Here is an 18,183-nt window from a genome sequence, read left to right on the forward strand (position 1 = left end):
TTTACATATTTTCTGCTTGGAGTACCTACTGTACTGGCATGAGCTGGGAAATTGCTTGAAGAAGGACACACAGAGACAAGAGAAGTATTTCAATCGGTTTGCCCGCGATGATACTTCCACGGGTTTAGGAAACGACTGCGGGGAAAGTGAATAGAAGCATAGAAAGTGGACGAGACGCTGCAAAAGCGGCCGAGATTGATGCCAGAAAATATTATACATTTCCATTCGCTTATTATATATTCTCGATCATTTGTTATACGATTACCATGAGACAATTAGAGTGAATGATATCTGCACGTTTTTAAAGATAGGAAAATTCGTATTCATAGTTAATATTATACAATATCATCAGATGCGAGAACACTACGTTCTAAAATAGAATTTTATGCTTTCCTTATTTAAATCGATTATTTGGAACGTGTTCTACAGATAAATGTCATTTGTCGGTTTCGCTTTATGTGATCGATGCCCCAGACTTCTCACATTCATTGTCATTGAATTTATTCAAGCGCCAACAACTGCATAATTAACCATCCCTCAAACACTCAAAATCGCAGTTCGTCTGTAATCGCAATGTTCATATACGCAGGTAATAATTATCGTACTTAAATCACTCATCGATATTCCGAAATACCGAATCCATGTCATGAACGTTATTTTAATGGCTATAACACCATTTCAATTACTGTTATAGATTATTGTACATTGCTGCGTACACTCGCGCCGGAAAGTATGTTAATGTTCCTTTCAAAAGGAACGACTTCCCCAAAATTTCTCCAAATGACTTGAATTCTGTATGAAATGTTAATTCTCTAAATTTCACAGAATAAATATGAAATTTTTGGTATGAAATATTGTATCTTCATTGTCTAGAGTCGACCAAACATCTAAACAATTCAAGTCACTTGAACCAAAAAAGTTATAGTCGTTCCTTTTGAAAAAGTAATAACATAATTTCCGATATTCAGTTTTCATAAACTCATCGTTACAATAATCTTAACCTTTTGCACTCGAAGTCATTCTAACTGTAAATTTGAAATAATTTTACTACCTCATAGTATTTTCATTGCATGTAACAAAGTGCCCTTTTATGCATACAAAATTGATCCTTGTAACTCATAACAAATTTAACAATTCTTAAAATCTTTTTAAAAAAGACTTTGTTGTTATAAAATTGATCTTGGGACGTGAGAGAACAGTTATAGCGCTTCCTCAGAGTCACCACTCGGGTGCAAAGGGTTAAGTTTAGAAATCTAAGACCTGTTTGGGACCTCTAACCGCACAAGTCGTCCGTAAAACGGATATTGAAATTGCGTTATTGCATCGTAGGGCTAAAGAGAGAGGAAATGAAACTTCAAATTGAAATAAAAATTCGACATTTGCAATGCACGCGCGGTTTGGCAGCTCGACGTGGCCATAAGCTGTCGATGCGCGTTTCAAACGCGACGTGTGCCCATAAAAATCGACCCCTTTTCGAGGGTTTTCGCGTGCATTCTCGCGAGCGTTTTCGGCAACGCGATACAGACACGCGAACGCGTTTTAAGCCTGAAATGGTTTGGCTTCTGATGCAGACGCGTGCCAAGCCGGGGGACACGCGAGATCCCAGCATGAAAATCAATCTTTTTCAAAGGCCGCGAATGTTTCCGACTGTACATTGCGGATAAAACCCTTTCGGCTTTAAAATGGCCCACGCACCTTTGAATACAAATGTAGGTTGAGCGTTACATACTTCGCTTCCCGACTACAGGGAATGCATAAGTGAAAAATCTTGGTCTTCTGGGAGCCGGGACTGAATGTTTTCAACTTTTACAACCTTGTAATACGATTCTGCTGAAACGACGGATGTTGGATGTCAAAGAGGCACAAAGATCTTGTAATGCCGTCCCTCATTATTGAAAGTATTATGTTTTATTCCACTAATAATTCAAAAACATTTAATTAAAATTTGCTATTGAACAGTTGTATTTATTGCTTCTTTTTAGAATCATATTTAGTTATGGGAATAATTTTAATGCTTTTCATTATTTGAACTTCCAATTAGAGCTTTTATTAAGTAAAGAAAGGTATAGAATATGTTTTCTCTTTATGAGATGTCTTCGTTAATTGTCACGATTCAAACTCGGTAAAAACAACGGCTAGAATAGACAAAATAAATAATCGCATCGAAAATAAAAAACTATTTAATTTTTGTATTCGATTTATTTCTTGAAATTCAGCACTTCTGAATTAATATATTATATAATGTATAATTTTATAAAAATTTATATCCGACTTTAAGGTACTCTACATACAGTTGATTGCATTTCTTCCTGTTCTTGCAATTTTGCCTGTGACTTTAAGCTGTTCTGCATATAATTTCCCGTATTTCCTCCATTTTGTTGCAATTTTATATCCGACTTGAAGGTACGGTGCATACATAAATTCGAAGAAATGGCAACGTTGTGAATCCTGTAACGGAGACCCTTTTATACAACTGCGTCTTCCGTAGGAATGACATTTTTCGAGTCAGCAAACTCTCATAAACCATTCATCCGATTTACTTCACTCTTGGCAGACATCTTTAATGGATGTCTTTCTGCCGTCTGAACCAATATAATAATCAAACTCTGCGTCCTTCCCAGCCGTTCCCTTATTTCTTTACATTTTCTGTTTTCTTTAACCATGCAATTTACAATATACTCACTATTATATTCACATTTATGACCATTAATAATTCTTATACCAGTGTGCGATATATTTAAATTGTAATTATAAGCACCCCATTAATTAAAGTAATAAATAGACCGCGGGTGTTTTGCATTCATAGCACAAATTGATAAATAAATCACAATGCAGTGAAAACACGAGAAGAATTTACAATTACTGTCTTATTATTGTCAATGTATTAATTTGATTCGCAGTCTAGTTATAAATTTCATTCAGTTCGTTTATTAGTTGTAGAATTATAAATAAACTTAAAAAATTCTTCAGGAGAGATGATTTTCAAAGAATTGTGTTTGGACATTATGATGAATTGATTTTTAAAAATAGATAGATCCGTCGCCGGTTCCTGAAATAGCCTGTAAAATTCATTTCCGATTTCAAGGACCCGAATGGTACCTTACGTCGCCTACGACATGAAATTATCGGGCTCTCGCGCCGCCTTATGAATTTCCTCGGTCACGGACCTCTCCAGAAGAATTTGATTTATCGGCGGGATGTTGCAGATTGCAAACGATGCGAATAGCTTGCGAATGTTTGCGAGCGCCGCCACCTGATATTTTCGATGCTGTTCTCGCCCAGCTGCGCGCCGATCTACGCCGTCGGAGACGAGCGTCACAGAGAAAATCACTTAGGCGACTCGTCGAACGTATAAAGTATTCGACGGGAGGTGAGCATATTGTCATAGGGGAGGACGCGTGCAATCCGTGTTCGGAGACGTCGTTGAACGTAAACATATCGGCGAGACTGCGATACTCGAAGACAGCCTTGTACGCGATGTTTTCCCTCGATAAAGCCCCGGAGAAGCCAAAGAGCATCGTATATCGACTTTGACAGTGGACAGGACGGAGCGAACGCCGGGGCCATTGTCTTCCATTTCGAATTTCTTCGCCGCGTCGGGAAAACGGCCGTGCGAAAAGCGAAATATACGCTCGTCGAGTAGACGAGAACAAAGAAAAAAAAAATGAAAAACGCTCGGAAAACCGGCGGACCGGAAATTGTCGGGCCACCCGTGCCCATTTTCGCTAATGCAATTCGAGAGTTCCGGCAGACGCGATTAAGCAGCGACGGAAGACGGATTAAGCGACCCGGTCGCGACTTAATTCGCGCAACCTTCTTTTTTTTTCGCCGCGGTGAAAAAGCGATGAAAATTAGTGGACCGATCGACCGATGAAAAAATAGTGAATTAAATATCCTGCAATCGGCGCGTCGAATAGGCCGAGGATTTTTGTTTTCGAAACGACGGAGAAATCGGGAAAGAGATTGCCGAAAGTAAGATTTCGGTTGAAAGAGTAGAAAATCACTTTGTGTAATCAAGTTTTCGGGGGAGCGAGCGACGTTTCGGCGTTCGGGCGTACGCGAATTTTCTCGGCGCGATTCTACGCACATCTGTCGCGGATTTACAGAAATTCAACTCACAGACGCATGATAAATTCATTTACGGCCCGGTCCGAACTCGATTTCGTTCGTGATCGGCCACTGTCAGTGTTCAAATGTCGAGTGTTCCGTTCGCTGGTGGCGCGGGGCGAGAGTGCAGAACAGACAATGGATTCATCTGGATCGACAAAAATTCAACAGCTTTTTTTCCGGTTTTCAGTGCTATCGCCGCGATTTAAGGCGATATTGTAACTACGGGGAAAACGCTGGGAATGATCTGTTAACTTTACGGCTACCACGTTTTCTCGAATAAAATTTAACAGTACGAGCTGCGGTAACTGCTCGAATATTATCTCGCGTATTTTACGATGGCAGATACTATACAGAATGCCTAAATATTCAAACGGTTGTATGGAATGGCTACACCAACATTTTTATTTCAATCGATTCTAGGAATGCTTCTTGAATTTCAAAATTCAGACTGAACGATTTCTATTGTTCTTCTCGCAAAAGATTATTACTTTTCTTCTCATTTAAATGGACATCAACTTACACAGTTATCAAACATGAATGCTTTAAAAATAATTCTTAATAAGAATCTTATTCTAACAAGTTTCATTGTTTAACTGTTCGAACATTTCATGTTCTTTTAGAATATATAGATACAGTTCGAATAATAAATTTGTCGAGTAATTCATTAATGATACATTCTTTGCTCCAATAAAAATTTAATAATCTTAACGCTGGTGGTATTATTATAATGATTGTTTAAGCGAAAGTGTAATTTGTCCTCGCGGCGATCTCGTCTTCAGAACCCTCATTACGAGGAGCAATCTCGTTACACGTTAATTTGATAAATAATACAAATTACGAGGGTCTAATGAAAATTTATAACTCAAGTTTACAGCTTTTGAGGAAATTGAAGTATTCTAAATGAAATAAGAACACAAAATAACAGTTCTCCTTGCAAGTACCAATGACGCAGAAGATTTTCCATAGCATGACCCAAATTTGGTCATTAGTTGAATTGTTTTTAAATCAATATTTATCTAAGATAATTATCCGAACGAATTCTTTTTAGTCGTATATTTTATTCGAGTCGTAAAGCATCCTATCTATTTATTGCAATATTTCTGTATGAATTCAAATATTAATAAATTATTATTTGAATAAACTCTCACACGAATGAATACATTTTTATTATATTAGATACCTATTTAATAGTTTCGAATAAAATTGCATTCGTTAATTTCAGTCTCTTGTCCATCATCCGAATCCAATTCTGTCCAACTCTTGCGTGATGAACGAATTAGCAGTCTTATGTCCCCAACCATGCGATGCTCTCAAAATCTGCATTGATTTGAAATCGATAGTCTGGAAGGAGTTTCCTTTAATCTCATCGGTCCTGGATAGCATCGGGTATGTCAATTAGCGCAATCCCTTTAGTAGTGAGTAATTCGACGTTGCTGAAACCTTATCGACGAATGACCACCGCACTGGTGAATGGCGCACTTCGGAAACTCAAGTTACGCAACCACTTTATACAACTGTCTCTTATTCACTGACATACTGTACATGTGACGTACTGTACATGTCAAAGAAACAGTCGTTACTTGCCGCGTCCTTAAGATCGCTTCTATGCAAAGCATTTACTTGAAACTTACAGTTCCTTTCAAGCCTTTGTTCCTCTGAACAGATACTGCACATTGCAATGAAAAGGACATGATTCTTGGATCTTGAATTTGAAGATGACAGTTTTGAGAATGAAAGCAAGGAGAATGGAGACAAGACGAAGAACTCCATCGATTCAGAGGTGTAGACTCACGTTATTTCACTCGTGACATATAATTTTGATACACCGTTGTACATGCTATTAACAATAGACACATACTGTTACCAATAGAAACACCTCGACGGATGCGGCTAGTATAGTGTTAAATTGTTTTCTCGAGAATAAGTTCGTGTCCCTTTTTCATCCTCCGGGCGACCCTAAAAGAACAATTGAAACGCAGGAACTGACAAATCCAATTTCCAAGGGATTACAGTCAACGTATGGGAATACCGTTGACAAGGGTAAAGAGACGAAGTTAGGTACGCTTCGCGTATTCTGTGACATCCAAATTAATCGATACTGTCGTATAGTTTCATACCCTTTATCTTCAATCGCAGTATTGTTAAGAAAGTATTGTAGTTTTAAACACTTATACTCGTTAACAAAATTAAAACTAATTTTTAGCCGAAAAATTGTCAATCTTTGAACTCCGTTACAAGACATCATAAAATTATGACTCTGTTTCATTAAAACTTGAAATCTCTACTTTACCCTTTGCCTATTTTCGATATCAGGAACGTGCTCTCAAAGGATACTACAGCCATGGGTAAGCAGGATATTAAAAATTAGAATATGATATCGTAAAATTGAGATTTTAAGCTTTCATTGAAAAGGAAAATCGTAATTTTATGATAGCATTTAACGGAGTTACAGCCATCCAATGATTGACAACCTTTTAATAAAGAATTATTGATTTAATTTTGCTGTTGAATGTATATTGCATCGAATCCCAAGAAATCATTTCTGCAATTTTTTAAAAACAAAAGACTAATATTTAATTTATCATATTCGTTTAAATTATTTCATATTTAGTTTCGAAGAAATTATAAGAAGATGTATTTCTATGCAACTTGATTTTTTATATCAGTATTGATTCTGATGCTGTGACTAAGAAAGTGATTGTTTATCCGAGAAGTATTTTACATTTCGGTGACTCTACATTAAACACGTCGTTGTAATAGTGTTGTTAATGTTACTGACATTTGGGACTTGAATATTGGTCTCAGTGTGGTGTTGTGATCGTCGATGCAATTTTCGTAGTTCCGCGGAGACCCTTTGCTTTGTCATTCCGGGCTCTGTTAAAACCTGTCGACCGCTGAATACATTCTATTGAAACACGGTGCCAACAACAGGGATCGATCCCCTCCATTAATCCGAAACTTTCCACGCCGGGCTAGTTTAATTGGCGAACAAATTCGAGGTGCAAATGCGATAACCACAAAACAAACCGGAAACGGATTTATCAGAGATACGGCCCATTGCCCACGCAATCACCACGGTAAAATATCATTTTTCAAACAGCTACAGCGCTATATATTTTTATCATACCTAGATTACGATAGATGTAACGCTTGATATCTACGCGCAACATTCTAAAAGTGGGACGATTCATTTTCTAAATGCAGTCCACGTCGTGTTTAAAGAAATTCAAACAAACGTGAGAGCTGAGTTAATTTTCCAGCTAACACATGCAACTTTGTATTAGCATAACTTTGTATTATGTTAGAACGTCTCACTCATAACTCGTCCTTAAATCTCCCATCGTCCGTCCTAAATATTTGAGCTACTTATGGGAAGTAGTATCACTTACAGAATCTCTTTGATATTACACCGCACCATTTCTGCGGGCTACCTTAAACGCGCTTATTCTAAGTCCGAGCTTGTGGAGCTAACGTACCGCAGTTAAAACGTTAGCAAATTTTGCAGGAAGAATTATATACCGTGGACAAAGTTAATCTACCGACTAAAAAACAATAGCTACTGAGATAATGTTTAGATATTATTTGTAGGAACTACTAAATAGCAGATACACGTAAATCTTAATGAAATTTTGGTTAGAGTCAATGAGATATATTTATTACGTCTGCTAAAAATATTTTAAACAAATACAATTATAAAAAGATTTCAATTGAATTCATTTGAAAAAGATTGTAGTTTAATTCAATTTAAGATGATTTTAATTTAATTCAGTTTAGAAAGATCTCAATCGAATCCGATTTTAAAAGGACTTTCACTGAATTCAATTATAACGAGATTTTAATCGAATCCAATTTTAAAAATACATTAACTGAATATCATTATAAAATGATTTTAATCGGATTTAATTTAGAAAGGTTTTAGAGGAATTCAATGCGATGAAATTTTTATAAAATTGAAAAAGAAGATTTTAATGAAAGTAGAAAATTTTAATTGGTACATAACTTGATTTATGAAGGCTATAAAGCTTAATGAAATTCAACGTGACGCAACATTCTGAGGATAAAGTTTTTTATACGATCGAATACTTCCCACTATCATCTCGCTAATTAGTTCGGCTATTGTGGTATGAAAAGTATGTTTTAAATTAATTTCACCAAACATCCCGGACTTCGTTCAAAGGCTCGCTAGAATTTTCCGATGTTTCTATTGCCGCTCAACCGGTTGCACTACGTTCATATTACACGCAACGTGGGCAGGCCTTAAAGCAGAAGAAAGTATCATAAAAAGGAAATGGATAATTAAGTTATAGCCACCGTACAATGCTCTGCCGCATGAAACACTATTCTCGAAAAGAGAAGGAAACAAGCGGCAACTTTCTTCCATTGCTTTATGGTCAGCTTTTTTGCAGTTTTATTTACGAACTGTAAAGAAGGATTGCTCGTAAGCTAATAATTCGCTGTGCTTCGCCGAATTTGGCCGTAATCTGTCGTAATCAAATTGCAGCTTTTCATGTTTTAAATTCTATTCTAGCACCCTTTGTTCCCCTAAAAATTCTATATTGCTTCGTGCAGTAAGCTCTAACCAAATTTTCCACTTGAATATTTCAATTTCAGAGGAGAGGTATCTCTGCGTAACTCAGAAATATGTTCCCTGCCAACTCCGCAATATATTACATTTAACAAGAATTTTACTACCCTGATTAAAAATTGCAACGAATAATTTAAATATATTACTATATTAGCATTTCGTACGTGATTTTCATGCAGCAGAAATTATTATTATATTCTTGAAATTATATTATAATACAGCAAATTAGAAACTTTTTCAACCTCAGAACACTTTGTGCCGTTTTTGTGATATGTTAACTTGAAGTTGAAACTAATTGACATTCTCTCACTTACTGTGCAACATGCGTGTACACATAAGCATTTAGTAATTTGACAAGGTCTGATCTCGTTATACGAGAATATTTGGATTTACATTTCTGTCCCGCGAGGCTTTGTCCTCGCAGCGCTGTACGCTGTTACAGCAAATTCCCCCTAATTGTCCCCCAGTTTGTATACAATATTAGACAATTTGACAAAATTAGAATAATCGTATCTCCTCTACCCAAACTGTTCATATTTGTTCACAAGCTGAGCTCACGTGAAGATCACTTCTGTTAAGGGCAATTCGATCAAATTTACGGTATCGAGTTCGTCGATGGAAAGAGTTACTTTCGGCGCTCCTTCGCGAGAATAGTTTCGTCGAGATCGTGTAGGTAACGGTTGAGTAAGGTTCGCTGTCGGGTTTGCGTGGCAAGCGGAAATTTCCCAGGCATCCAGTAACGGAAAGTATTTGTCCATTAATGTTTCAGTCACTGGGACGGCCGCGGAAACCACACGCGAGACGGAGCAGCCACTTTGGACCGCGTACAACGCGCGGAAGACCACTCGATCCTTCGGCTGGTCGCCGACCAACACGGACCGCACCCCGTCGGCGAGCAGATCCGACGGAATGCCACGTCGGACAAGTTCCTGGCACGCAGGCAGCCCGGACACGGGGAATCAGGTTACGTACGGGATGCTGAAGACGGTCACCGAGGGTCCGCCGGTGACGGAGATTGAAATGCATCCGAATATCGGATCGGCCGGAGCGAACGGCGTCGCGGGAAAACTGAAAATCAACCGTGAAAACTCGAGCCTGTCCTCGAGGGGCTCGCCCGATACCAGACAGAAGATAAATCTATCCGCTGGACGGACGTTTATCCAATCAACCACGGGACGGTCGAACTCCGAAGAGATGAACGTGTTCAGGACTTTTGATAACGTAAGTCGTACATCGTGTCGCATCGTCAATCTCTGCTTCGTTCTACACTGTTCTGTTCTCGGTTGGGCAGTTTTTGGAAGCTTCATATTTCGACTGTTTCACCATGGATACTCGACTTTTTTTTCGCAATAGTGTAATTGATATATGACCGATACACGACAGAGCTAGGCATTATTTAAATTATTTCGAAGAAATATTTATCAAAGATGTTTATGAGAATGAATGACTTTTAGTCGAATATTCTATTTCAATAATAAAAGTCGACGTATATTATTTTAATTATTCATTCCATTAATTCTTTATTCCAATTATTTTATCTTCTATCATTTTTATTAGTTTTCGTATGAATACCTGTACGCATAAATCCTTATTCCAATAAAATCATATTATCATCTCAAATCTTCCTCGAAGTAAACAACAGGCACAGAGTATGCAGCGTGTTTATGTTAAATGGGTTTATCAATTTTTTTTAATATATATTTTTGAGGTATTTGTGATAAATTATGAAACACGTTCAAATTGAACCTCGTTGAGTATTCACTCAGCAACCAGAAAATTCATTAAAATCTCAGAAATTTATTTCTAAAACAGAAACAAAAGTTCAGATTTGTATTAATTACTAGACTGTGAATTTTTATACAAAACAGCATAAATTATGAAGAAAAAGAACTGTATAACAATATATTTCTTCTGTTCAAAAATTGAATTGCAAATGATACAATCGTCTATTCATTCTGATTGCAAATGCACAAATTGCATAAATTGCTTTTCGCTCTGATTGCAATTTCATAAATCAGTTTATTGGTTCATTATGTTTAACATTAATTATTGTAGTCTGGCGGTGAATTTTTCGAATAGACCTCCACTAAATGCGCATAAAATTTCGCAATCTCTCCGCGTATTTTGCGTATAATATGCTGGGCGAGATTTAACGGCTTCGATAAACAAAGTTTATTACAATATGTTTTGGTTACTTCATTTACACTCGTGTTTACGTTAGTATATACAACATTAAATATAGAATGAGAACGAATGACTCTTGTGAAGTTTCGCGATAACGCCATAAAATTTGCAGTAAAATTTTAACCGGCTTCCTTGTTCACATTAATTAAGCATTAACATCTCGCTCATGTTGATTATTTAATCTTCCAATATTTTAATACCTTTGCTAGAAATTGATTTTGTTTTTAATTTTCGTTGTTTGCTTTTCTCTTCAAAACTCGTATCTGTCGAGTATTAGCGTCTGTTTTATTACAATTGTGTATTTATTTATCGAGAGTCCAATTATGATTGCCTTCGTATTAGTTCTTATGTAAATATAGCGGTTAATAAACACGTTATAACACGAATTTACATTTTTATTTAGTTATACAGATTCGAACGTTTTGTGTTGAGCCGTACCGCGATTTAATACAGTATGTTTTCGCCTCAGGTTCGGTAAATCTTACACGGTAGAAGCTTACCATTACTCTTCCCAGTTAATCGGCTTATAGCAAGGGAATTCTGTTCGCTTTTTTTTTTATTAGCTTATCGTTACAGTTTTATCGAAGGTTTATAACACCGTTGGATTATCAGAATCCAAAACGCGGTTTCTGGTACGCATGTGTGCAAACATAAAAAAAGGAGAGAAATAGAGAGAGAACAAGAGAGAGAGAGAGAGAGAGAGAGAGTGAGAGCGGGGTGGGGCATGAGAGAGAGAGAGAGAGAGTAAAAGAGAGAAAGAGAGAACAAGAAAGAGAGAGAGAGAGAGAGAGAGAAAGAAATGAAATCAGACGGTTCATCGATCTCGACGCAATAACGCAATTACAGTCGTAATGGATTCCCCGCATCCCAATAATTTCGTACGGAGACGATAACTATAATTTAACGGTATTACGGCACCAGTTGCCCAAAGCATCGTTGGACTCTCATTTAATTAACGACCTGACACCTGCGTATCGGAGGATTATTGCTCATCGACCGTATAAATTTTCAATCCGACCAGGCTCTCGGTTTAATCCAGCGGCCGTAATGCGTACAAGATCCGCTCACAAAGTGATCCACACTTTTCCCAGACGAACAAATCTGGCGGCAACGTCTTGCTTGTCATCGCGGAACACAGCCGCCATTTATTACGCGTCCAAATTTTATTGCACTCAACTAGTTAGACGCAAAGTTCCAGCACACGAAGCGACTATAGCTTTTGCACACGTGTCGCAAAACTTGGTAGTTAGGCTATGTTCCGCGAAACTAACGGCTCGGGAACTTCGCGGATTAGAATATGAAGTTCTTCGACAGCCGAGAACGACGGCGAAGAATTTAGTGTTCTCAAGAGCACAGATTTATGTAATTGTCACATCATGAGCAATCGTTTAAATTATTAATTATATTATTGATCAGTCATTTCTTTTTTCACATAAATGTTTATCGAATGCAATGCATTTAGATTCGACATTCAGATTGTGATTAGAAATTGTTGATGTTTGTAATGAAATATATATTCCGTCAGAAACTGTATGTATAAAGTTACATAAAAACTTTTCTACAAGTTTGCACCTTTCTATAAACATATATCATATAAAATCAAGTTTTTCAAATACTACAGCAGCATTTTTTTCGAAGTGTCCTTATTGAAAATCTCATTATTACACTGTGGATTTTAATGCGAAATAAATCTATAAAATCCACCAGACTATTTATTATGATTCGTCGAATTTGTTCGCAGTTATTCTGTACTTCGAATTAAATACTTTTCTCATTTTGTAGCCACTTGTACCAATTTGATGTCTTCTCTTATTTTATTTTACGATCTTGGTTAACCGCGTAGTGCATAGAATTTATTATTAGAATTTATTATTGGAATGGCATAGCCTCACGTGACTTTTAACTATGTACAGACAGTACCGTCGCACGAGAATCGGCTGGTGCAGAAGCCGGTCTCGACAAGGGGGCCGAACGACTTCGCGACGGCACCGACGCTGTTCCACAGGAACGATGTGGTGCACCGTCAGATGCGACACGTCCCGGACGTCTGCGAGAAGTTCAGCACCGGCGACGAGGTCAAGCAGGAATTTTACAGTCCGAACTATCCGGACAACTATCCGAACCTGACCGAGTGCGTCCGCGTCCTGGAAGGTGAGCGAACTTTGTCTCTTTACCGGAACGTTTACGGATGTCTGGCGCGGAAACTTCGAAAAATTCGGTCTAACCGGCTCGGGGAAATGTCCGCGCGAGCCACGCCGAAGTATTCGGGTACGGGAAAAATACGAGTTCGAAGGAAATCCATTTGCTTTTCAGCTTCTTCTCGCCTGGAACAGGTCTGCCAGGATGAAACTGTTTAACCGTGTCTGTTTCGTTTAAATTGCAAGGTGACTGCGCCATGTTTCAATTTCAACGATATTCGTGCAATATACATCGCCATGCCACAGGGCTGTCTTTAATAAAAAGGTTCCGCGAAATGGAAAAAAACGGAGTACGCGCGTTTCATGCTTGAACTTTTTTTTTCCGTGGACATAGTTCTCATAAAGCCGGAAAATGTTTGTGAATTTGCGGAGTCTGCACGGTCCTAATAATTTTTGGAGCCGGTGAAATACGAACAGACCGGTATTATAAACTGCCGGCAATGCTATTATAAACTAACTTTATTTCGTATGTTCCGTATATTATAGCGAAACGCAATTATCGTGTTCGTTTGAAAATGTTATGGCGAGATAAAAGTAATTTTATTGTTATCAGGCTCGCTATCTCCGTTCGTTCGTAAAATCGCTTTTTATGAACACTGTATATAATATAGTATACGTTCCGAATTATACACACGACTATGTTCTGCTCGCCAAGAACGACTCGTTCGGTTTTTGTCGAAATTGTCAAACACACGAGTGAGTGTAACAATTTCCGTGCTTCTAAAAACATCCGGACGTTTGTTAAAATGAAAGATTCAGTTTGCGACGGCGATGAATGAACTCTGTGCAATCGAAGCTAAGCAGCTTCGCCTCTTTTAAGCTTTTAACAATTTATTCGATACGCATAGACTGAAGGATGCAGCTATTGTTTAGAATCAGGGTACGGCAAGTTTTATCGATAAAGAAGACTCATCAGCCTAGCGTAAAGGGTAAATACAAAAGGAGTATTCTCACGCAAGTAATATAACTGCTAATTGTTAAACGCGGAAAGTTTACCGTGCGCACGGATCGGCCGAGTCGCTGATAGATTGTTTAAACGAAACGATGCGGCGCGGCGGCCAGAAACTGGCGTCGCGGCGCGTCGCGGTAGGGAAATTCATTACGGAAGTGAATTTTCGCTTATCTCTTTAACTCGTGGAATTAACTCGACGCCGAGGGTGCCGCACGTCGGCCGGAGTTAGGCGGTTGATATTCGAGCCGTTTCATATGTATAAGTTCGCGGCAACTTCCCGGCCGGAACTCGAGGGAACTTCGACTACGGCCACGGAGAACCGGGTGATTGATACACCCGGTGATTCCTTGCGGTCTCACCGAGGATCGACCTGTGTAAGTCCTCCCGGCCGCAAGCGCACAATGCGCACAATGCGCGCGACGTTAACGCGAAAGAAGCCTGGCCAGTTTTTACTGTCCGTCACTACGCGAATAAACAGCTTCCGACGACCGGGGGTCGATAATAAACGAGCCGCGAGCGGACGGGAATTAATAACGACGGGCCCGTGTATCTTGCCGACTCGATCGCTCGTAAAAGAAAACACATTACGAGCCGCGACGAGCAAACAAACCGTCCTCTCCGTCGAACTCCACATATAAAGCTCCGCCCCCCCTTATTGTACGCTCGAAATTCCGGGCGATAGTAATTCGATGATACTTTCCCGAACACCGGGTCATAAATCACGACTCGGCCAACGGCTTTTATGGTGGCCGCGCCGATGGGATATTTCCATAATCAACTGAGAAACTTGCGAAAAGAATCGATTCTGGATATGTACGGCAAACGTGGCAGGTGAATTCTTAGGCAAATGCGTTGTTGTTGCATGAATCGTCGGCAGTATAAGCATACTTAATGTAGGTAGCACCAGGATTCTAACGGGAACATTTTCTGTTGTTTATCTGCTAGCGGCAGTGCGATTTTGAAGGGAGTTTGTGAGAATTATTGTACTTTTTAATAGGTAAATGCAGTAAACCGTGTTTGATCAAACATATTTGTTCTTTCAACAATTTTTGTTCTTTCAAAAACAGGGTTACATTTTGTAAAGTCTTCGAAACATTTATAGGCATGTTGCACGAGAGGAAACTATATAATTGTTATTATACTTTCTAGTCGCATCTTGTGCATAGGACTTATCCGAATAGCTGCAATTTTCAAAACTCAATCCGAATATTGCTCGAGTACACGGGTGCACTCGACCAGTTCTAGACGGTCCTAAGGTACCAAGTAAGAGGAACGCTTTCAGTCTCCACCTACGTTGTAGACGGCGTCCTCATGGGATCCTTCGAGCGTCTAAAATTGAACTTCAGAGCCCGTGTACTGGGTCAATACCAATATCACTTTCCTTGAACACAGGGCTCGCGTTGCAAAATTTCATTCCGCTTTTCCAATTCGTTTTTTATACATTCAATTAAATCGTTTTCTTTTGCGACAGCTCTTACAGGTGGGCGCTGGACAGGTCTAAGGGGCTTAGGGTTTTTAATTTCGCAGATGTGTTACATTTAGTGAAATTTTTTGAGACAAAAGTTGCACCATATTTAACTATGTACATGTAGTATAAAAAATGATTAGGGTACGATGGCAAAATAATGATTACAACAATTGTTTTTCAAATTGAATAACAGTTTGCAACAATTTCAATAAAGACATTTTTTGAAAATATCTCGAGATCTAATAATTCTTTTGCCATGGTACCCTAATCATTTTTCACGTACAATGGACAGAAGAATCGATCTGTGTAAAAAATATGCATTTCTATTTAAAAAAAATGGTGCAATTGTTAATTGCACATGCACTACTGCATCTAAAAAAAAATTTTTAAGGCCTACAGATGTAGTGCTCTTCGAACCATTTATCTTTCTCCTTTGGCATTTTTTCATAAATGCAATAATAACGGAGTTATGACGTGTAACAATTGCGTGGATCACCCTGTATATAGTGATACTATACATATATAACTGCAATTGGAAGTTTTCACGATGCACATCATGACCGAAATATTTGACAAACAATAGAAAATTATCGTCTACAAATATTGTTCTCCGCACAGTAAAGAAAAATGTACAGTCTGATCCAGTTACTGGATTCACACGGTACAATAAAAGAGCTAAAACATTACTTATTCGTCTTACAATCAAAGAAGATAATATTCCAGTCGGACAAATTAGAACGCGAACTCTAGTGCCATTATGTCACTGCGGTATCACCGGGGTCCGTTTGATGTCGCGTAGCGGAGTATCGATGTCACAAGACTGCGTGTATTCTTCGAGACATTAACAAGCAATCTACAAAATGGCTCCGCAATCCAATTTTTCTTCTCTTTCGTCACGCGACAATTTTCTGAAAGATTTTAATTAAACTGAGATAAAATAGGCTGGAATAACACATGTCCAAGCACTTTGAATTATGATGTCGATGGTATAATACAAAACAAGTTTCAATCTCATTTCTTGCAAATGCGCTCTTTCTGAACAAAGCAGATTACTTACTTCCTTGAAACAATCGAGCAATCGTTACCATACGATTTTCTGCTTTTCCTGTAGTTCTATCGGATGTACGAGTGGCACGACTCAAAGTAACCGCAATCTCTTTGCTCCCCTAAGGACGGTAGACAGTAGTATTGGTCGAGGACGTGGGACGGAAGAAGAAAACGAGAAAATGGATACGTTCCACTTTGACGCACGGAAAGGTCGAAGACGAATCTCACCGTGAACCGAAAATATTTAAATTCTAGCGGAGTTTGCAATCGTCACTGTATTTCTCCGCAGTCTTCCGAAACGCTACGAAGTGATGATACCATTTATACAGTCAGTCCTATAAGTATTCGTACCCTCATTGCTTATAAGAGAAATTTGTTGAAATGAAGGGACGCATGTAAGATTTTACAATAAACTTTTTATTATGAATGAACACATGTATAAAGTTTGTTTATACCAAATTACAACAAAATTGATTAACTAATAACAAAAATATATTGATTTTACTCCTCGTAGTACGTAATAACAGTCCACAAAAGTATTTGTACCAGTGTAGATTTTGTCAAGAAATCGCATATTAGAGTAGCTTTTTTACTTTATATTAATTTTCTAGTATTTAGTAGGTCCACCTTTATGCCTTGTTATATCGTTTAATCGATTTGGCATACTTTCTACCGGTTTTAATGTGATTTGGTTCAATACTATTCCAAACTTTCAAAATTTTTTTTTGTCTTTTATCTATTTCCACTCATAAATTTTCTATAGGATTTGTATCTAGACCCTGAGGAGGTGTATGTAAAAAAGTGGGGAACGTGGTAAAGTATCCACTCACGAACAATCTGCACAGTATGCTTCGGGTCGTTGTCGTGTTGAAAATAGTAGTCATCTTCCAAACCAAGCTTAATCGCACTTCAGTGCACATTTTCTTGGAGTATATTTTTATACTTTATCTTATCCAAAATTCCATCGATAAAGACAAGTTTGTTCACTCCGGATGCTGCCATACAGCCCCACACCATCACGGAGCCTCCGTCGTGCTTTACATTTGGTTGTACATTTTTTAATTCTAGTTCTGTATTAGGCTTTCTCACATAAACAGTTTATTGCAAAATTTTACATGATTACAACAGATTTACCTTGATTTCAACAGATTTCTCTTATAAACAATGAAGGTACGAATACTTATGGGACTGGCTGTAGATATCTCATAGGTCTCATTTCGCTGCGAGAAGCATAAAGTTTCATGTGAGATTCTTGGTATCGCAACTTCAGAAATCGCCAGTTCCATATTATTTTAAACATCCGATTCATTTCGCTGGTTGCAAGTTTATCTCGGAAATAAAATCCTGATAGCCGCCGTTGGGATTTATTTGGTTCGTTTTTATCTCAGAAGCAAACAGCATAAATTTCTCAGCGGAACTCGATACTTCAGCTTGTAACCGTTACCATTTCGTTGCGTATTTATTGTTTAAAACCTCAGACCGTTTGATTTCACGCGGAATTAAATTTTCAACTCCTCGGCTTGTTCTTTTTTTGCGTCTCGTTCGGATCTCCTGTAAATTTAATCACCTTTAAAAGGAAATCTTTGGGCGAGTAAATCTGAAATGTTCGATGATGATGAAAATTCGTAAATGGGTTTTA

General features: G+C 38.2%; 1 protein-coding gene across 1 annotated transcript in view; it reads left to right on the top strand.

The window, feature by feature from the left end:
• Neto (Neuropilin and tolloid-like) overlaps positions 1–18,183 on the top strand; it is a 189,900-nt gene that overhangs the window by 107,280 nt on the left and 64,437 nt on the right. Inside the window, exons 2-3 of the mRNA XM_078191608.1 lie at positions 9,465–9,916; positions 12,793–13,030. Of these exons, the coding sequence (XP_078047734.1) occupies positions 9,465–9,916; positions 12,793–13,030 (690 nt within the window). The remainder of the gene's footprint in view (positions 1–9,464; positions 9,917–12,792; positions 13,031–18,183) is intronic.

The sequence above is a fragment of the Augochlora pura genome, chromosome 2 (assembly GCF_028453695.1).
Source record: "Augochlora pura isolate Apur16 chromosome 2, APUR_v2.2.1, whole genome shotgun sequence".
Taxonomy (NCBI): domain Eukaryota; kingdom Metazoa; phylum Arthropoda; class Insecta; order Hymenoptera; family Halictidae; genus Augochlora; species Augochlora pura.